At 45.5% G+C, this 22,732-nt stretch overlaps 1 protein-coding gene across 1 annotated transcript in view; it reads left to right on the top strand.

The window, feature by feature from the left end:
- The window catches only part of LOC138452546 (WAP four-disulfide core domain protein 5-like), a 449,051-nt gene that overhangs the window by 391,674 nt on the left and 34,645 nt on the right, over positions 1-22,732 (top strand). Inside the window, exon 3 of the mRNA XM_069604991.1 lies at positions 18,158-18,298. Within this exon, the coding sequence (XP_069461092.1) occupies positions 18,158-18,298 (141 nt within the window). The remainder of the gene's footprint in view (positions 1-18,157; positions 18,299-22,732) is intronic.

The following is a 22,732-nucleotide window of genomic DNA, read 5'->3' as shown; positions in this document are numbered from 1 at the left end:
CATTCTAGCTTGCCACATTCCATGCTCCTGTTCGACCCATTCACCTTTAATAAACAATTTGGATAGAAGGTGCTTCATGGCCATATTGATTTCTACAGCGCTCATTCTGAAATGTGTTCTGCCCCTAATATGCTCTATATGCAATGGCAAAATCTCAACCCTGTTCCTGCTTAGTTTGTACTCACAATGACAATTCAAATGCACACTTTTATCTGCACACCACCCTGAAACCCAGGGTACAGGTCTGAATGGTGCCTTCACAATACAACACAACTTTCCATCCACTGAAATGCAATAACACCTAAATGAATTGTCTGCTACTACTGCACTGTCACAAGTGTGAACTCTCTACCAATCTCGGCACGAGCCCCCAGTTTTATTGCAGTTGTGTCGCAGTTTATTACGTGGTTACACTCCACTCAGCGAGTTCCTTTACCCCAATGAATGTGGCGCGCAACAAATCACTATGTTTTTGATTCAGATTCTATTTGATAAGGCCTCCAGCCCATCTCGCACCCAACCACCAACAAATACCTGGTGCCACAATGGGCTAGAATCCAGGTCGGTGTGTAGTACAAATATATATTTATTAATTTAATTAAACCAAATTTGACAAACAGACTAATATCAGCCACCAGTGCTGTGGCAACACAAGAACAAAAATGAGTTCAGTAAATGCACCAACACAGAGATAATACTGAGATATGCAGTCAAAATGTCTTTTCAATTCACCCACCAATACAGAAAAAGAACATTTCAAGACACGCAGTGATTGCTGATTTGGCTATAATACATTGTATCCCAGCAACCCCCATCCTCCAAACATCAATTAGACGTGGCCCCTATGAATCAAAGGCCAGATGCAGAGAGTGGGAACACAACGGGAAAATCGTTTTGGGATTCTGGTCACAGATGAAATATGAGGGAAAGAAAAGCAATGGAAAAATATGTTTGGCCACACCTAAAAAGAACAGGCAAGACTTTGTGGTTTTGGTCACAGCACAATGGGAACAAGGGGGCAATTGTGTTTTTTCTACCACACATGGAAAGGAAATACCAGGCTTCACACTTTTGATTTAAAATGAAGCGGATCAATGGGGAATTTCATTTTTGCAACCTGCACACTCACTTGGAACCAGGGTTTTGGGATTAATTCTTTTGACAAATCTTTATGTCTTTGCCGGCTCAAAACACACTGGTAAGAGCGTGTTGGTTTTGAATGTCCACAAAGCACATCCCTTGATTTCTATAGGGGAATTGATTGATTTACTTTCATTAAATATGCTAAGGATCCACACAGACAACCAGGATATTTTGCTATGGGGACATAACTAAAACAATACTGGAAAATGCAGGGCCTATACAATCTATGGCCATTGGGATAGTTTTACTTACATGAGAGGCCTTGGAATGGGCATCAGGGAACAGCAGAACAGCGCTGGGACAGCAAGGGTGTCAGTCAAGGATCCCTCCTCAGACTCCTCCAAGGGGTCCCAGTCAGCTTCTATGTCCCCTGGTTCCTGTCTCCAATGCAAGATTTGGGCCTCTCTGCTTGGATGGCTCTCGCAAAAGTTCAGCAGCAGTTTGCCTCTGGGAATAAGTGAAAAAGCCAACCCATTTCTAATGCAAACAAGTCTACTTATAGGGCAAATGACGCCACAAACTTGTCATGATTCCCACGAAAGAGACTGGCTGGTTTTCTCTACCCACCTCCCACCTGTATGCTAATAGCATAAACAGATGAGGGGTGTGAGTTATGACAGTTGTGAGAGAAGAAAGCTTCATCATCCCAAACTGACAGTGGGTTCGGTATATTCAGAACTCTAAAAATCTATCACCATGGCAGTACCCTCATTTTTCAAACATTTACACGTGTGAATATACTTGTAAGAACTACATTTGTAAGGCAAATCAGATGATGCTAGTCTGAAGTTGGCACACCGTTCCTATGCAGAGATACAGTTTATCTTCATTTACTCAGGAGCCGTATCAGTGAAAAATATGCCACTTTATAATTTTCATGTTAATTATTTCCTTCACCCTCACACCACCTTTCACATCTCTCGGAATCAAGGGAAGGCGCAAATCAAATTTTCATTAATGACTGTATTTATCTGTATCACACAAAAATCATTTTAGCATGGTTCAAAGGGGGTTACTGTCCCCTTTAATAAAAGTCTGGAATGACCATGGTGGCATATACGCTGCCCTTTTTATGCAATAATATGTGTTTCAACTTCAGCCTTTTGCATTTACCCTTAGCATGTGACCAGCCAGAGCCTGGCTTATGTTTATGTTCGCCTCCTCCTTCAAGGCCAGTGAGGCCCCAATGGCAACATTAATGGAAATTGTATGGGAATTGTGACCTCAAGGACACTTCTGCTGAAAGAACAGGCATGGCCTTATCTGTCCCCACCATGGTTTCAATCTAAGCAGTGTATTTATTTCTATATTTTTAAGTAATAGCCCTGATTGATGGTTGACACGAGATCCCTCTCCCCAGTACAGCAGAGGGAAGGTCTTAGAGGTTAAGATTCATCTTTAGAGAAATGAAAGGCTCATGTGGTCCTGCAAACAATGGGGTTTAAATTTACACACAATGCATTTTACATGACATTCTATAAGGCACCTGGGCCTTATCCATATGTACTGTCCTTCTTTAATTTCACAGTTTCAAAATGCATGTGTATCACTTCTGGATTGTCCATATGTATAGCTAGGGCAGTTGTATGAGAAAACCATGTTCAAACTCTGAAAGTCTAGTGAGCACTTCGCTCTGCATACTGTCATTAGGATGAGGGGAAAAAGAAAAGGAATTATTTTATTTCTTGCAAATGCGAGAAGCTCGGTTTCAGTTATGATGACTAGAGCCCAATCTGGTATTACATTTAAGATAATGTACGCACTACTGTCTCTTTAAGTAAAAGTGCAGCTCTGCTTGGACTAAGTAAAACAGCATTGTCAGCCTCATGCCTTTCCTTTCTTTGCTGAAATGCATTGTGCATATCTTCGCCTTTTTGCGGTTGAAGCCCACGTTCTTTCCTTTAGATTTTAGTCCTGTTTTTGGCTCAGTAGGCCTCATGTCTGACATCACCGTTTCGGTGTTGGCCTTATACTTCAATGGACATTTCACCCAACACTCTTTTTTCTGAGCCATCGGAACATGATGAGCTGAACCATCTCAGTCAGTGATTGTGACTAAAATCTGACTGTAATGGTTCACTCTTCAGTCATTCAATTTAAATTTGATTTTCAGTCTCTCAAAGATGTTCATCAATCACTGCCTGATTTCTCTCCGTTTTGGCATCAGTGGTGTGATGTATAAAGGTTTGGAGGTTTTGAGAACTGCCTTTTTTCCCGATTAGGCAAAGTGAGATAAATGTATTTGCACAGGAGCACACACTTTGTTAAGCAGTGAAGCTGTGGTTGTAACCCACTCTGCAATTTAGGGACCTGACCACATAACTCTTGAGCTCCAGTTGGGGTAAATACTTTGGTTTTGGCTTTAAAGAACAGAATCCTATGGCGGTTACTTGCAAAGTACACAAATCATGTAGCAAATCAACTTTCACACGGTATATAGGTCCCTATAGAAGCATGTTGAGCCAAAAAGGCTTTATTGCAGTTTTATTCTCACACATCCTAAAGGGACAACTGCAAGTTCTAGAATGTAAAGTAATACAACAATTACACCACTTCACTTTCAGACCTCAAAGACGCATAATCAAATACTTTTTGTGTTAAGGTCACCTGTCTACACTGATTGTTTGAGGCAAACTTCCAACTTCTTGTTCTGCTCAGTGTTAACAATCTTTGAATATCCACATAAAAGTAAACCCTTTTATTTTTGCACGTCAAACTAGCAGGTATCATAGAAATAAACAAAGATTCAAAATGGGAGCTTTGTGTTTCTGCTGACTTTCATGGTCTGGTAAGAAGGCAGGTTACTGGAGTGGTGTGCTGCTCTCAGTATGAAACATCCCATCACAGTTCCATTCACATAAGCATTTACACATTAAAAAAGGCACTGCTAATCAAAAATAAATATATAAAAAAGAATTGCCATGCCCTTCTTAAGGTGCTGCCCGTGCAGATGCGCCCCAGACACTCAGAAATTAGACAGGGGTTACTGAGGGCTGGCTTGGACTGGTCCATGTGAAGCACTGTAAACCCAATATTTTCAAAATCCCTTGGAAACAGATAAGCCTTTAGAAACGTAATGTGTTTACTTCCCTTCAAAATTTTCTTCAGATAAAAAACAGAACTACACACATTGGACACACATTGGAGCCTATTTTCAATGAGCTGTAAAGTAAATGACATGCATACAAGTCTTGTGCAAGGCTGTTACCGTGTGATTTGCTTCACAGATAATTTTCAACCATTTGTATGACAGAGAAGAGGAGCTGAACACAACTTGCGTTGCCGCCGCAATCCTTCCTTTCCACCATACATAAGCCCCAGCATTTGCAGCAACATGCATTTTATAAAGCGGGCGGACTACATAGGGTCCCATTGTAAACGCTTCCTGCCATGAGTCCATGGGAGGCAGCGTTTACAATCAAAGTGGTCTCAGGTGGCACACTGGTAAAAGAGCACACACGACAGCTGGGATGAGACCAACACGATTGTGTTGGGTGCTCCACACATCACGCTGCGTGATGGTTTGTGTGCATTTTGATGTGCATGTAGATTGGGCACATAGTGCACCATACACACTTCTCTGAGATCAACACATCCCTGCACACCAACCATAAAAGTCAACCCATGACAAAGGCCTGGAGCCTTTCCAGGGGTCTGACGTTTCCTTTTGCTGGGTACCGGCATTCGATTGGCTCTTCAGCTTCTTGTACTATGTCATCCATCACTAGTTCCGGCACCCACTCAGATGTTCCCTCTGAAAAAGGGTCAGTTTTCAGACTTCAGAGACACTGAAAGGGCACGCTTTGCAAACATTTTCTCCAGTTTGGGTATCACTGAGCTGTCGCCATTGACCGATTATTTCAATATCTGGGTAGTGTGAGAAATCATCCACTATGACCATGGTGTGTCTCCCATCCGGCAAAGAACCAGTGTCTGTGCCGGCATGCTCACAGGGTTTACCCAATCTGGTCATGGAATGTAGGGGTCAGTCTTGATGCTGGGCCTGTTGCTTGGCAGCATTTGTGATAATTGTTTTGACCACCGGCTCCAGTCCAGGGAGCCAGACTTTTTTCCTTAGGTGGGACTTCGTCTTGCATACTCCTTGGTGTCCCGCATGAACAAATGCACCGCTCTATTCATCAGAGCCACTGGGATGACAATGCGTGAGACTCTTAGTAGCAAACCTATTAACTATGAAAGATCCTCTTTCCAGAGAAAAGGCCTATTAGGCAACACTGAGCTAACTCCGTGGATGTAGCTGGGCTTCTAGGAGCCCATTCCACCAAGCTGTGGCGAGGGTGTGTTTGATTGTGCTGAGACACTTGCCCCCACCCGTGGCTTCCTTGAGATCTTCCTGTAATTGCTGAGACACGCGCCCCCATCCATGGCTTCCTTGATATCTTCTTGTGATTGCTGAGACACTCGCTCCCATCCGTGGCTTCCTTGAGATCTTCCTGTGATAGCTGAGACACTCGCCCCATCCGTGGCTTCCTTGAGATCTTTCTGTCATTGCTGAGACACTCACCCCCATCCGTGGCTTCCTTGAGATCTTCCTGTGATTGCGTAGACACTCGCCCCCACCCGTGGCTTCCTTGAGATCTTCCTGTGATTTCTGAGACACTCACCCCCATCCATGGCTTCCTTGAGATCTTCCTGTGATTGCTGAGACACTCACCTCCATCCGTGGCTTCCTTGAGATCTTCCTGTGATTGCTGAGGCACTCGCCCCCACCCGTGGCTTCTTTGAGATCTTCCTGTGATTGCTGAAACACTTGCCCCATCCGTGGCTTTCTTGAGATCTTCCTGTCATTGGTGAAACACTTGCCCCATCCGTGGCTTTCTTGAGATCTTCCTGTCATTGGTGAGACACTCGCCCCCCTCCGTGGCTTCCTTGAGATCTTCCTGTGATTGCTGAGACACTCACCCCCAACCGTGGCTTCCTTGAGATCTTCCTGTGATTGCTGAGACACTCGCCCCCCTCCGTGGCTTCCTTGAGATCTTCCTGTGATTGCTGAGACACTCACCCCCAACCGTGGCTTCCTTGAGATCTTCCTGTGATTGCTGAGACACTCGCCCCCATCCGTGGCTTCCTTGAGATCTTCCTGTGATTGCTGAGACACTCGCCCCCATCCGTGGCTTCCTTGAGATCTTCCTGTGATTGCTGAGGCACTCGCCCCCACCCGTGGCTTCTTTGAGATCTTCCTGTGATTGCTGAAACACTCGCCCCATCCGTGGCTTTCTTGAGATCTTCCTGTCATTGGTGAGACACTCGCCCCATCCGTGGCTTTCTTGAGATCATCCTGTCATTGCTGAGACACTCGCCCCCACCCGTGGCTTCCTTGAGATCTTCCTGTGATTGCTGAGACACTCACCCCCACCCGTGGCTTCCTTGAGATCTTCCTGTGATTGCTGAGACACTCGCCCCCATCCTTGGCTTCCTTGAGATCTTCCTGTGATTGCTGAGACACTCGCCCCCATCCGTGGCTTTCTTGAGATCTTCCTGTGATTGCTGAGACACTCGCCCCCATCCGTGGCTTCCTTGAGATCTTCCTGTGATAGCACCTTGGGGATGTACCCGGGAGTGCCCATGTGTACATGCTGTTCTTGGCGGATTGCTGCTTGCTTTTCTTGGACTGTAGCTCCTCGATGGTTTCTGCAGAGGAAGTCAGCATGGTTTCCCATCCGTGGGCAGTACTTACTATTCAGATTTAATTCCTGCCACTGGAACATCCACTTTTCGATGCACAGAGGTGGGCGTAGCGAGGACCCATTCAAAATGGGAATAGTGGCTTATGGCCTATGCAGACCTTGAAAGGCCTACATTACAACAGAGATGGAAGAGTTTTGGGCATCATCTGTGCCTGACTTGCGAAGGCTACAGGAATTATTTCGCCTGATGGTGGCTGTTGTCATGATGCCTACCTCCAAGGAGCCAGGTCCGACCCAGCAACCCCAGAGGCAGGCATCATTTCCCCCAGGGGAGTGCCAGCGGGCCCAAACTGGGGCCCTTTGGACGCAGTCCTGGCGCCAGGCTCATGTTAGACCCCTGTCCTGGCGCCTTAGGCGCCAGGCTCATAAAGCTAGACATGTGTTCAAGTGTTTTAATGTGCACTTACCTGATGCAGACCATGCTGCTACATCCAGGCCCTCTTGAGGCCTGAATGGAACTACTTTACCTGTGGGACTACTTTCCACCCGGGTGTGGTCGGGGAAGGATACATACCTGATCGGTGGAAGGATACACACTTGGAACTTCTTCCAAAGCTATTTAAACCACACCCGATCAGCAACTCACGCTTCGCGTAGTTCTGCTCCTCGCAGCTGGACGCTCACCGTGTCAGCTCCTGCATCTGGACCTCAGCCACGCCTGTCAGTATCCTGGGTCACCTGCAAAGGGAGACAAAAGACCTTACCTGCTAAATCAGCACTACGGAGACATCACACCGACGATCCTGAAAAGGAAGACATCATTTTTAAAAGCATTTCGCTACGATCGCTGCAGCGCTGCATTTCACTCACCTATCCTGGACGCCTCCATCTTCAGCAGCGATCATCCGGATCCACAGCCACTTCCCAGAGCCTAGAGAGAAAAAGACAAGAACAAGGTGAGAGAAGGAAAGGAATAGGAAAAGCTCAGTTTCCTTCTAAGACTTACCTGTTGGGTCATTCCCATTTCATTTCGGGTCTTGCCGCTTCCAGGCATTTTCCGGACCCCGGCCCCTATGGGGAAAAAAGACAAAGACATTGAATGAGTGAATGCAAAGACATTACCCGAGCGCTCATCCAGAACTTACCTGTCATTTACTGGAACGGCACGTTTCACTTCGGGTCGGCGCCATATCTCCGGCATTCCGAACCCCGGCCCCTAAGGGGAAAAAGACATAAGCATTAGCGCTTGCTGCAACAAGACAATGAACATTATTATTAAGCTTGGACTTTTGAACTTGCAGCAGAACTTTTGCAGCGCCTTACCTGAATAGTCAAGCTTACCTGAACTCCCATCAATCCTCAATCCAGTGAAGTAACTGGGTTTCAACACGCCCCTGCATCAGAAGCAGGATGGAGAGCTCATCCTTCCTGACCCTAAGGTGAGACTTCACGGGGAATCGTGGAAGGGTATCGTGGAGGGTTGGAAGAGAGTGGGAGGCTTGAGCATAACTCAGTCAGTAGGTAATACTCCCTTTTCACGCACAGGGGAATCTTCCTGCGAGCCAGAGAAGCCAGAGTAGAGGGGCCTTTCCTGTCCATCTTCAGAGTCCTGCGCTTCACCATTGAAGAAGCATCAGCACTCGAAGCCAGACCTGCGCCTCCGTGGGAATCAGGTGAGCGTTACAGAACGCGAAGCCTACCCACAATTTCCCACCCGGGCGCTATGGGGACTTCCGAGACTGACCAGCTGGCCCAGCTTTTGGGGGAATTACGGGCAGAGGTGCACTCAGCCCGCCAGGAGACTAACGCTCTCAAAAGAGAACTGATCCTATCCAAGGAAAGAACAGATGCCCTAGCCAAAAGGTTATTACAGGCCCAGGCAGGGCACACTCCTTTACCTAATTCCGGAGACATTTCCACATCAATGGGTTTGAATAACCCGGTACAAATCAATCTACCTGGACACATGCCTTTGGCCCCGCCTGAACGTTTTGCGGGGGATCCCAAGAAATATGGCGTCTTTATGAACCAATGTCGTTTACACTTTCTATGCAGACCCGGAGCCTTCCCTAACGACCAGAGCAAGGTAGCCTTTATACTATCTTACCTCAGTGGCAGTGCTGCCGATTGGTCTATTCCATTGGTAAATCAGGATGATCCCATTCTCCAGAATTTTCAGGGCTTCCAGGCCAGCATGGAAAGATTGTTCGCTCGACACTCTCAAGGACAGGCCCTTGATAACGAACTGCTATCCTTACGACAAGGTAATCAGGATCTTCTGCCCTACATTGCCACCTTTAATAGACTGGTTGTGGAAACTGGTTGGCCAGAAAACAAAAGGATCACATTGTTTCATCCAGGCCTGCGCGGAGAGCTTAAGGATGTTCTAGCTCAGATAGTAAATCCAACCCAGGTCTGCGCAGACTACATAGACTTGGTGGTTCAACTTGATCACAGACTTCAAAATAGAAAAGCAGATCGGTTCAAGTACGAAACCCGAGTACCGATCAAAACCCACGCTAACTCCAAGCGTACCGACGTATCCGAACCTATGCAAATCGGTGGTGTTAAAGGACCAGAAGGAACGAGAGAGAAGGCGGCAAATGCAACTTTGTCTGTATTGCGGGACTTCCGGTCACTTTCTTCGAAATTGTCCAGTTAAACCACCTAAGAAGGAGGTTGGAGCCACTGATAACGATTTATTGACACCTGATTCGGGAAACGACCTAGCCCGACAAGCGTAGGGGTCCGCTTGCCGAGCTTGAAAACAAACTCTTTGACCTCGCATTTTGTCATGCCAATGGTGCTCGTGGACCCAAAACAGCCTCAGCAGTTGCATGCAATAAAAGCATACATCGACAGTGGAGCTATTGGAAATTACATAGACCGTGAATTGGCTTCCAGGATTAAGCTCCCTCTCCGCCCGAAAGTAACCCAAGATGTCATTACTACAGTAGATGGAACCGAAATAGCCTCAGGGCCTGTAACGCATTCCACTGTTGAAGTGACACTGGTGGGTCAGGATGGACATCGGGAAGCAATCGTGTTTGATGTGATCAAGGCCCCACAATTCCTTGGTTAGAAACACATAATCCCAGAATTGACTGGCCAGCAAAGAAGATAAGTTTTCCTGATTGTGAACCAACTTGTTATCCCAAAAATCCAGCTATGGGTCTAGCCTCAGCAACTTCCACCCCTGTACAGCTACCGTCAGAATACCAAGAATTCCAAGACGTTTTTCAGAAGGAACAGGCTAACACGTTAACTCCCCATCGGTTTTATGATTGCCAAATCGATCTGGTACCCAATGCTCAACTACCTTGTAGTAGGATTTATGCTCTTATGGAACCTGAGAACCTGCATTTGCGTCAGTATTTAGATCAGTACCTAGCCAATGGTTTTATTCGCCCGTCCAAGTCTCCTGTCTCTTCAGCTCTGTTCTTCGTGCCGAAAAAAGAGGGCGACCTTAGAACGTGTATAGACTATCGCGCCCTAAATCAAATAACGATTAAGAATCGTTATCCTCTGCCCTTGATCCCTGAGCTTATCGACCAGGTGAAAGACGCTTGTGTGTACACCAAGTTAGATCTCCGAGGAGCTTATCACCTGGTGCGTATAAAAGAAGGCGACGAATGGAAGACTGCATTCCGCACCAAGTTTGGGCTCTTCGAATATCAGGTAATGCCCTTCGGTTTGTGCAATGCACCTGCCGCCTTTCAGTACTTTATGAATGATGTTCTTCGGGAACTTATCGATGTCTGTGTCATTGTTTACATTGATGACATCCTGGTGTACTCTTCTTCAGAATCTGATCACAGAAAACATGTTAGGGCAGTTCTTGAGAAATTGCGCCAGCACAGACTATTTGCAAAACTCGAAAAATGCGTTTTTCATACCACAGAAGTTGAGTTTCTCGGATTCATCCTGAGACCTCAAGGAGTCCGAATGGACTCGCGAAAGGTGGACGCCATCCTCAAATGGCCATCTCCTAGCTCGGTGAAGGGAGTTCAGAGCATGCTCGGCTTTGCCAATTTCTATCGAAGATTCATCCTGGAATTTTCCCGAACAGTCCAACCCATCGCAGCTCTCCTAAAGAAAAACAAACGCTTCAAATGGACTCTTGAGGCCGAACAAGCCTTTCAGGACCTGAAAACCAAATTCACCTCTGCACCTGTATTGAAGCACCCGCACCCAGATCTCCCGTACATTGTGGAAACCGACGCATCCAGTTCGGCCATGGGAGCTGTCCTGTCGCAAAGAGACCCAAAAACTAACCAACTACACCCAGTGGCCTTTTGGTCCAAAAAAGTTTCTCCTCCTGAAATCAACTACGCAATTACCGATAAAGAGTTACTGGCCATCAAATCTGCTTTCAAGGCTTGGCGTCACTACCTTATCGGGGCAAGACACACCATCACCGTAATTACGGATCACAGAAACTTACAGTATTTAAAGACGGCCAAAGCTCAATCTTCACGACAACTCCGATGGGCTCTATTCTTTGCGGAATTTGATTTTGTAATTACCTATCGCCCTGGCTGCAAGAATGGAAAAGCGGACGCCTTATCCCGGATTGGCATGGAAGAACCTAATTCGAGCTTAGAACCTGTGCCCATCATACCTGAGCAAAGAATCTTAGGCTTAACTTCATTGCAAACTATTGAGGACATCCAAAAGCAAGTAAAACAACTGCGTTACAGCTGTTGAGTGAGTACGGCACCTAGCCCATTGGGGCATGCATCCAAGATCAGTTTGGTGCTTAGTCGGGTTGTCAAAGTATGCCATTTCTGTTTCTTCAGCCAGTGCATTCTTCAATTTTCAAAGGCTTGTACATAGGTCGCCGCATTCCCATTGCTCTGAGGTTTTCGTCAAGCGCATGAGGTGTCCTGTGAGTGTGGCAGGGTTGAGGTCAAACCTCCCACAATAGGTTATCATCCCAAGAAGCTTTCTATTTCCTATTGAGTCTGGAGGGAATGAGCCGCCTTGATACCTTTCACTTTTTGCGGAGTCTCCTTGATTTTTAAAGACAAAGCAGAATAATTCGAGTCAGTCTTTGCAAAACTTTGTGAAACTTGCTCCTACTCTTGCTAATGGTAAAGTCCCGGGTCCGCCAATCACCCCAGGACCAGCAGTGGTGTTCAGTCAGGCCTTGGCAAATATCAGTATATCATTGCTCATTTTGAGGAAGTCTGGGATCTCAGTAATGACTCCAAGGATGATGTTTTGGAATACCTCTGCTGCAGAAAAGATGCAGAAGATCAGCCTCCTAAAGCAATGCAGTCCTTTGGGTGATGAAAACGTATGTATATCGGGACCTCGTGTAATGGAATCTGGTGGTAGCAGGCTGTTAGATCAAGCTTTGAAAAGTGTTTCACTCCCTGTATATGTGCATGAATGTCATCCAGTGCAGGTGTGGGATTCCTCTCAAGGTTACGTGTATGGTTGGGGAGGCGCAGATGCGCTCTTCATCGGGACATTTTGGTGTTTGGGCTTTTAAGATGTGCGACACCCACGGTATGGGACCGCCTGCCTTTTTCAATGATGCCTGCGTGTTCCATCATGCACAGCTCTTCAACTTGAGGGCATAGGTGGAAAGCCACCTGCCCGTGGCTCAGTGCGATGGATTGGTCCATCTTGTCAATAAGCAATAATAGCCAATAACATGAAAGAGTTCTTTGAATTCTCCGAGCAGTCCCTCTGTTTAGTCTTTGTGCATGTCAAATGCGTACTGGACCAACCCTAGATCCTCTGCGGTATCACAGCTGAGTAGGGTGCCCTTGGCAGCTGTTGTGATGTAGATGTTGCTCTCTATGACTGTTCCTTCATGTTTTGGGGTAAAATATAGCCCCAGGAGGCCAGATTGATTTGAATGAAACTGGCTAAAGTGCACTACCACTGAAGTCTAAAGCCAGCACAGAAATGGTGATGTCAGACATGAGGCCCATTGAACTAAAACAGGCCTTAATCTCAAATGAAGGAACGTGTGATTGGAAGTTCAAAAGTGTGAAGATATGCGCAATGCATTTCAGCAAGAAAAAAAAAGAAAGACATGTGGCTGAAAATGCTGTTTTACTAAATCCATGGAAAGCTAAACTTTCTACTTGAAGAGACAGATAGCAGCGTTTACATTATCTTCAATGTAATACCAGATTGTGATCCAGAAATCTCAAGTTAAACCAAGATTATTGCATTTATAAGAAATAAAAGAACGTCCTTTTCCTCATCTCAAATGACAGTATGCAAAGAGAAGGGCCCACTTGGTTTCAAGGTGTACATGGTTTTTTCATATAACTTGCATGTGTATGAACAATCCTGAAGTGATACTCATGTCTTTTGCAACTGTGAGATTAAAGAAATACATTACACATGGACAGATGGCCCGGATGCTTTATAAAATGCTTCATGTAAAATGCATTGCGTGTGAGTTCAATACCATTTCTTACAGAATTGTTCATGCAGCTGGGCATGTCTACTGAACTGAAACTTTATCCTCAAACACCTATCCTCTGCTTGTCCCAAAGAGGGAGGTCTGGTTGTCAGCAATCAATCAGGTTTGTTGCTTAAAATACAAAGAAATACACTGTCGAGATGTATAACACAGTGGAAATAGATAAATACGTGCCTGTTTTTTCAGCAGAAGCGACCTTGAGGTCACAACTCCCATAAAATGCATATTAACCTATAGCCAGGACCCTTGGGAGGCCAAGGAGGGATAGGCTAAGATAAAAATGATGAACATGAGCCAGCATCTGGCTGGTCATATGTTTATGGATAAATGAAACTTAAAAAAACGTGGGTCTGGGAGGGTGAGCGATACCTGTGAGGCAGGGGTTTAATTCATTTTATTTCATACAAAGGGCAGTGTATATGCCACAACGCTCATTCCTGACTTTTATTAAAGGTGACAGAAATCCCCTTTGAACCATGCCAAAACGATTTTTAAGAAAAGTTTGATTTGGGCCTTTGCATGGTTCCAAGGGATTTGAAAGTTGGTGGGAGGGTGAAGGACCAAATTAACATTTGTATGATGAATCATCATATTTTTCACTGATGCGGCTCCTGTAACGCTCACCTGGTATCCACGGGGTCCGCACCCAGTCTGGACCGCTGCACTCTTGGACCTTTCCCCTTTGAACCTTGTGTGGCTGAAGACCGAGTCTGAACTACAGGAGCGAAACTTAGCTTAATTGTCTCTGGTGGCCCAGGACCCACCTCCCTTCCGGACCCTAGAACCCCCTTGGCGCTTTTCTCACCTTGTTTCTTGATTTAGAGCGCTCTCCGTCCTGCCTCTCCGAGCAGGGGCGCGTTGGGTTAGTTGTCGCTGCCTAGTTACTTCACTCGGGCAACATTATGGGTCCAGGCCAGCTGCGACTCCGTTTCTTCAGGTAAGTCTGTCTTGTAAATGCGTTCTTGTTTTTTGTAATTGACCCTTCTTTCCTTTCCTTAAATGGTAGGTGTGAATGCTGTTCTTGTTTTGTAATTGTTCCCTTCTGTCTCTCTTAGATGCTGTACTTATGACGTTGCGCAGCTTTGTGCACAAGATGGTAATTTAGCGCGAAGCGCGCCGCTATGTGCTTCTTTGTGCAAACCTTTTTGTCTTTCTGCAGGTCGCAATGCTGTCTGGAATGCGTGTGCCGAGCTGATGAAGAGTGGTAAGTAGAAAAGAGCGGACCGCTTGCTGGTACTCTGGATTCGGGCCCGGGCCTTCTACTCAATACAGGTAAGATATGTTTTTTCAGAATGTCCAAGTAAACGCTTACTAAGTTGCTTTTCTCTGTCTTTTTCTTTCTAGAGTAGCGGCTTTCGGATAGACGAGATCCACAGAGATGTTGTCTGTTCAGAATCCTGGAGCGGAATGCTGAGGCTGCTCCCAGAAGGTAAGCAAACTCTAATGATGTCTCCTTTTGTTCTTGCAGGTGATCAGGGCCGGCGTGTGAATAAAGATGCTAGCTGACTGCGGTGAACGTCTAGATGCCACAGGCAGAGCAACGCGAAGCGTGTGCTGTAGTCTGGCCGTGGCTTATATAGCCTGCAGGTATCCCAGGTATCCCTGGGCCTGCCACACCCAAAATGCTAGACCGCATGGTTCAGCTTCCATGTTGTTGCGCAATGCCCTATGGGCCCAGATTACTGCCTTATCACATGAGCCTGGTGCCAAAGGCGCCAGGACTGACTCCAAGTGAGTCTGGGAGCGAATGTTAAGGCCCCTGAGGCCTTGATGGGGGTACTAGATGCAGCCCATCTGGTTAGGTAGTTCCGGCCAGGGGCTGTGGTTGTGACACTCCTGAGTAAATGAAGAAAAACGGTATCTGCATAGGATGGGCTTGACCAAATTCAGATTAGTATCATCTGATTTGCCTTAAAATGCAGTTCTTAAAAGTATATGCAAAGATTTGAAAAATCAGGGTACTTACCATGTTGATAGATTTTCAGAGTTTAAACATGCAGAGTTTAAACATGCAAAACCCACATGTCAGTTTGGTATGACAAAGCTTTCTCCTCCCTTGTTTTCCCTAACCCACACCCCTCAACTCCTTGTCTTATTAGCACACAGGGGGGAGGTGGGTGGAGAGAACCAACAAATACTTTCCGCAGGAATCATTACAAGCATGTGACATCATTTGCTCCATAAGAAGACAGAACAGAGCTTTTTTCCACTTTATTCCGGGAGGTAACCTGCTGCTGAACTCTTGCGAGAAACGCCCAAACAGAGAGGCCCCAAATCTTGCTTTGGAGACAGGGACAAGTAGACATAGAAGCTGACTGGGGCCCCTTGGAGGAGCCAGAGCGGACTATCCTTGACTGATACCCTTGCTGTCCCAGAGGTGCTCTGCTGTTCCCTGATGCCCACTACAAGGCCTCTCCTGTATGTAAAACTATCCCAAGGCCATAGACTGTGTAGGTCATGCATTTCTCTCAAGTATTGTTCTAGTTATTTCCCCATAGCAAACTACCCTGTTGGTCTGTGTAGATCCTTGGCATATTTAATTACAGTAAATCAATTAATTCCCTTATAGAAATCGCAGGATTTGTTTTGTTAGCATTCAAAACTAACAAGCTCCTCCCAGTGTGTTTTGAGCCGGTATAGACATAAAGATTTGGTTGACTATTTGTAAGAAAACCCCTGACTTTGGTACAGAAAGGGAGGGTCCTTAATTCAAAAGAAACTATCCCAAAACCCTGTTTCCAAGTGAGTGTGCAGGGTGCAAAACAAAGTTGTGAAGCCTTGAATTTCCTTTGCGTGTGTGGTGGGAAAAAACGAAATTGCCCCTTTGTTCCCATTGTGGTCTGACCCAAACCACAAAGCCCTGCCTGTTATTTTCATTTGTGGCAAAACGATTTTTCCCATTGCTTTTCCTTCCATCATATTGCATCTGTGGTGTAAATTCCAAAATGTTTTTTCACATTGAATCCCTGTTCCAAAGGGTGAATTGTTCTATCAGAACGCAAAAGGATTTTCCCATTGTGTTCCCAGTCCCTGCCACTTGCCTTCCATTCAGAGGGGTCAAATCTAATTGATGTTTGGAGGGTGGGAGTTGCTGGGAGAAAAAGTAGTATGATCAAATAAGCAATCACTGTGTGCCTTGAATTTTTCTTTTTACTGTATTGGTGAGTGATTAGATAGGAAAGCTGCGGGAAATTATGACTGCATATCTTAGTATTATCTCTGTGTTGGTGCCATTACGGAAGTCATGTTTGTTCTTGTGTTGCCACAGCATTGGTGGCTGACGTTAGTCTGTTTGTCAAATCTTGATTCAATAAATGTATAAATATATATTTTAAACACACACCGGCCTGGTTCCTAGTCCGTTGTGACACTGGGTATTTGTTTGGGTTTGGTGCGAGACGGGTAGGAGGCCTTACCAAACTAAACTAAAATAACAATGCTTTGTGCCACCTTGACTGGGGAGGGAAGGAACTCCCTGAGTTGAACGTGACTGCTTAATAAACTGTGACAATGTTGGGAGCTTGCTTGGGCTACACCGTTGAGAGGGATTCGCTCATGTGTAAACATTTTCACTATTGTGGGTCTGACGGATGTTCTTGATTTGAGCTGTTCACAGATGCACCTGTGCCTATTAATGCTGGCATTGGCGCTCGCTCTACTGGGATTCTGCAACACGGTTGGCACTGTGAGTTGCATCCTAATGTGGTGATAAGGAATATCGCAAGCTCCTCCTCTGAATCTTCCTGGCTGTGTCTGGCATCCACTTGGCGGACCTCTTGTCTCATAGGTAGATGGGATCTGGAGGGTGGTTTGTAGGTGCCTGCATGGCACAAACTTGCAAGGTAGTTTAGCCTGCCGCACTTGGTACATTCCACTCCTCTTTCTGGGCATCACTCCATGTGGACCATCTTCCCGCTGCAGTAGTGAGATTTTCTGGCAGCGGTTGGTAGTGTGTAGGTATTTTGGCTACTTTGGGTGCTGTCTTCTTTGTTCCCTCCACTTTTGAGTAGGTCGTTGTGCGCTCTACCCTCGGTAAATTCGTGAGAGCGACCTGACCCTGTGTAGAATAGCATTGTGGACTTCTTAGAGGGCCTCTCATTCTCACTAATCGCTCTAATCTCGTGACCCAGAGTACCCATTTTGGGACTAGGGCCGATGGTGTCCCAACTCTGAGATGGGTATGTGAGAGGGTCCCCTCTTGGCAGGCGTTGGTGTGAGTATGAGGGGCATGCTTTCGTTCTCATTCCCCCATTCCGCCTTTGTCGCCAGCTGTTGGATTATAGCTGATGAGGATATCAGAGGGGCATTGGCTCGCCAGAGCAGGGAGTGTGACTCCCAGATCTGGCACAGGGCACCAATCTCTGGGGAGCTCCCAGTGATCAGAAAGGGGCCCCGGTGGCAGACAGGTAAAGGAGCACACAGGACAGCTGTGTCTAGTCCAGTGAGACATACACTGTCAGAGAGGCATCGGCTCTCCAGAGCAGAGAGACTCCCAAATCTGGCACAAGGCACCCTGGGAGCAGGGCACCAATCTTAGTTGAGGAGTTGTTAGTTGTAGAGGGACGTTTTCAGGTTTTTATGGGAGGCAAGGAGAGAAGTTTCTGCTCTGAGGGCAATGGGGAGTGCATTCCAAACCTATCCCTCCTGCTTTAGCCCTGTTTGTTGCCGCCATGCAATCAAGCATGATGTAACTTTGGCCCCTGCCCATCTCTCCCTGTGGTTCTCTAGAGGCGCCGTAGCAGCACCTCCAGACATGCTACTCTTATGGAAAGGAGATTCTAAACCAGATGCATGTGCCGAATGCCTCAGGCAGTAAAGCTTTGATTTGAGTGCTGTGTTTTGCCGCATGTCATATTTCTAGAGCGGTAGACATTTTTAGACATTTTTCGGTTAACCTATGTATTTGTTTTATTTATAGAAAAACCAGGTGCATGTCCAGCAGACACCATTGTGTGCATTCAGGCTGAGAAGGATCAGTGCAAGAGTGACTATGATTGTGATGGAGATCAGAAGTGCTGCTATTTCCAATGTGGAATGAAGTGCAAGCCCCCCGTAAAAGGTACCTTTCCTAAAGAAGATTGTCATAAACTGCAGAACTACACATGTGATTTGAACAGCTATCAATCTAAGGAAAGCCATATTAGTCTGAAACTTGACTATTGACTTTAACAGGATTGTGTAAATACATACAGAGTTGGATATTGACATATGTGCATTCTGGGCTAGAACCTCTGACAGCTTCTCTCTTCAAGCACCAGTGAATATACACTGTCCACAACTGATCCCTTCATATTGCAAGACAGGGTTAAAAAGTGTTCACTTCAAGTACCATTGAGACGGTGTTGACAGAGCCAGAAAGCGTTGTGCTTTAAACTACATTCTTCTTTGCGGCAAGCATCTGAGACGCAGGCTACAAAAAACATTAATGCTTGTATTGTTATGAAATGCAAATCAATTTGACATCGATGCCCAACAGCCTCGACATCTCCGATTCTGCTCGACACTGAAACCAAAACTCTGCCGTCATCACTTCTGAGACCCACTGAATCTTCTGTGTCCTCAACTTGACACTGTTGTGTGTTTGCCAGTTTATGTGAGCTACAGGCTGGTACTGCAGCAGTGCCCTGATGCCATACAGAGCCAGCCAAGTCTCACTGTAAAAGGCAAGTTGCAGCTTCTCTGTCCCCGAGGTCACTGAGTCTCCCAGCAGCACCGACCCAACACCACGTGCCATTCCTAGAGTATTTAGCCTGCAATTTAATGTTGCAGCTGAACAGCACAGCATCATGGGACCTGCCACTGCTGACCCACAACTCGCCTTCAGGCCAATGCCAAAAGTTTCCAAACTCCTGGTTCAGAATCAAAAAACCTGCTCAACACTATTGTGCACCAAAGAAAGAAAATAACTTAGTATAAAAAGTCCCTGTGCCACATTCCGGGACCATAGTGACTTTTAAGCCTCATTTTCTGCTTTTGTCTCACAAGACTTTTTCTTGATCACTGACATTGTGCCAAGTTGGGACCTGGACACCAGGCTCATCTACCTAAGTCTATATTTGTATAGAATCTTGATTGGGCATTCTTTTATTTTGTAGTCTTTGCTTTGTTGCTGTTTGGGTTGGTACTGTTATCACCTCATTCAGCTCACGTCCCACCTGAAGCTACTGAAGCTATAGCCTGCCCACATTACTAGAAGAAGAGAAGGGGATCTACCTTTCGGGCTATGGCTGTTTGCCTTTTATCGGGATCATTGCTTCTTTTGCAGTAGTGTGGGGTTGAGTAGGCGGTTTAGCCACTACACATCCCTGTACTCCTGCAGAGCAGTAGTCCTCTCATTACAATAAAGCAAGAAGGCCCCACTACTCTGCAGGAGACAGGTCACTCCAGATCTGATGGGGCCAGAGCAGGGAGGACACAGCTGATCCCACAAGAGGTGACTACCTGGGTAATAGAGGAAGCAAATGTAATGCTGCTGTAGTTCTCGTCAAGGGTCCTAAAATTAGCATTTTGCCAATGTTTCCAAATTCCGATTTGTAAAGCTTGCTTCATTAATTTGGAGGCAAAACTAAAATACAGAGCTGAACTGCTTTGGAAACAAGAAGCAAACAGTTTTCAGATGCTTTCAACCTGATGGAATAAAATGCTCATGGGGCTAAAACCTGACAGTTTGCTAGTTTTTCCAAATTCACATTTTGTGATATTTCACATTTTGGAGCTTAAATAAGCCATTTTTAACGAGATTATTTTTTTCCCATGGTTACACCGTTAAGAGATACCATCATGTATTTTTGCTACCTAAGCCTTTTAACTTTACCTTTGCTGGTGAAACAATTAGTTTATTGTGGTACTGAGTTTCGTCACAGCACGTGAAGCCAACTCTTGTACTGCTTTGTCCAGGAGGAGTGGATCCATCAAAGCACGGCGTAAGTGTGAGATAAATCCTTACAGATGGCTTTAAAATGCTTTACCTGTAATTCTCAGCCCATAGCGTTAGATCGCTTTAATGTTGTTGTTAATTAACTGCCCATAGGACCCATGTACCTTTGCAGAGTTTTTAACCTTTTCCGTCTCATGGCAGTGTTCAGGGGATGGTTGTATAAAAGCACCTGCCCCCCGGTTCGCCAATAGACATCATGATTGTGAGAATGATTTAAAGTTTGACTGCGCCACAACGGGTAAACACACATTGTTGACTAGTTGTAGGTAGTTTTAACATTTTAGAAATTAATAGAAGAGGAGGATGCTTTGTATCTACTCAACTACGTTGGTGCTAATATTGGGAATGGTATGTTGTTTGACTATACTATTTTAAAACTCCTATTATCTTTACAAGAGAGTAAATATACACAAATGCTAAAAATTAGATTAACCCCTTAAGTGCCATGGGGTTTCCCTCCCAGTGCCAAGGGCTTTTTATGGTGATTTCAGTATGTGGCCATTCAATCTCTTGTAACTTTTCTGTTACAAGAGATAGCTCTGCCAAATTTGGCCCCTTTTTTTCTGACATGTAGGCGGTCGTAATGCCACCCAGGAATCCTAGTTTGTTGTAGGGACGTGAGGGAAAATAACCAAAAAGTGAGAACCTTTTCGTTTTTTTTCAAAAACATATTTTGATATGTTTATCAACCGTTTTGTGTGAGGTAGGCGATTTTGGCTTTTTTTTCCCAATAGGACATGCGAGACGGAATGAAAGAAAAGGGTAAGAAAGCTGAATGGGAGGACAGAAAGGCATACATTTCTGGAAAGTAGACAAAATTCCAAGTTTAGGAAGGGTGATTTGCGCAGGTCAGGCAACAACTATGTAGGGATAAATTCCATAGTTTGGGGAAAAAGCAGGAACATTACAGAACAAAAGGTATGTGGTGGACGTGGTTGGCCTGGTACGGCAATGGCTTCTATGAATTTTGAGAAAAACAATGTTCCGCTACATTCCTCCCACTCTTGCAGTTAGGAAATCACAATTGTTTTGTAATGTTTCACGAAACAAGCAAAACCACAAGCCTAAAACAGAGGTCTGAATTGCACGAAGCAGCCCAGATTTTATTACCCACAAGCCCCGGTAAAGTCTGAAATTTGGTGAATAAAAATTCAATTACCGCACATTTCACTCTGGTGACCTACCGAAACACGCCGCAACCAACTCATGGTCTACCGTCCCGCATTCCCACAGGTGTCCAGACGAAAACGGTACCTCACATGTGTGGGTGCACCTACCTGGGCGCAAAGGGAAAATGCTACATTTGTTTGGTTTTTCTTTTATTGTTTTGCTCCTTCCCTAGGGGCAGATGGGCACACACTAGTACAATGTACTGCCCTAGGCTTGGGGGGGCCAGTAGCAATATTTCTGCCCTCTTCCCCCCATCCCAAATGGATGGGGGGGTTCTCATGCAGCCCTACCTGGGGTCATATGCCCCTTCCTAGGAGCAGATATCTGGCCCCAGGAGGACTGCATGAGATGCCCCCCTTGATTTTGGGTGGGGGGAGAGGGCCACGCCATTCCACTACAATTTACCCTGGTGGTTTAGGGTGCCCCTAAGCCCCCCGCTAAAAGACTGCCTATACTTTTGAAATGTCTTTTTTGTTTAGGGGAGGAGTGGCAGAAAGGGGCCAGCAGGGTACAGCGCATAGGACGGCAACTTATGTGGCTGTGTAAGGGCTGCGGCTGAGAGCTTGAGTAGGAGCCTGCCAAATTCCCACTGGAAAATGGAATTAGAAAAAGAAAGGGTTTGCTCTCAAACTGTGCACACACATATAATAGTAAGCACAATGCAATTTAAATGGGTGGTTTTAATCAGTGCCGGTGCAGCCTGACACGTGTTTCGTTCTTCCTGCTCTTCTACTGAGGCTGCTTGTACAGAATTATAAAACATTGATGTAAAACAAAAACATATGTTGAGCATGATTCAATAATAAAACAAACAAGCCCCCAGACCCAGGGCAAGTAAGGCAGTTAGGGTATGCCAAACCAACACATAAGTATAGGTTAAAGTAACAGTCAGTTTCACTGAATGCACATTTCAAATCAACCCAGTTCAGAGAAAAGAAATTAAATTCACAAAAGGTGCGCAATTCGGTGGAAAAAGCATATCACATTGTAAACAATAAGGAGAGGGGGGAAAGAGAGAAGAAAAAAGAACACAATTATTCAGTGAGAAAAGATGCTCATGGTAATCAGCCAGAAATACATGTATAGGGCCACAGACTATTGAAATTTAAAATTGATCTTGGCTTGTAAAAAAGTCTGGGTGCTAGAGAAAATGCAAAGTTAAATGATTGTGTCGAGGGGTAAATTAAGAATTAAAGATTGAATGCGAAAAACCAGGGTCTGCAAATGTGCTGCATAATAAAAAAATATATATATAATTATACCCCGCTTACCATTGATAGAGGTTGAATTATTTGGTAGAGTTAGACGTGGGCTCCCTATAAAACAAAGAGGGGATGTCTGTTTGAGTGGAATTCTGACTAGCTAGATCTCCACATAGCAGTCATT

The sequence above is a fragment of the Ambystoma mexicanum genome, chromosome 4p (genome assembly GCF_040938575.1).
Source record: "Ambystoma mexicanum isolate Mex_15411 chromosome 4p, UKY_AmexF1_1, whole genome shotgun sequence".
Classification (NCBI taxonomy): domain Eukaryota; kingdom Metazoa; phylum Chordata; class Amphibia; order Caudata; family Ambystomatidae; genus Ambystoma; species Ambystoma mexicanum.
This window is presented reverse-complemented; position numbering and strand designations above follow the sequence as displayed.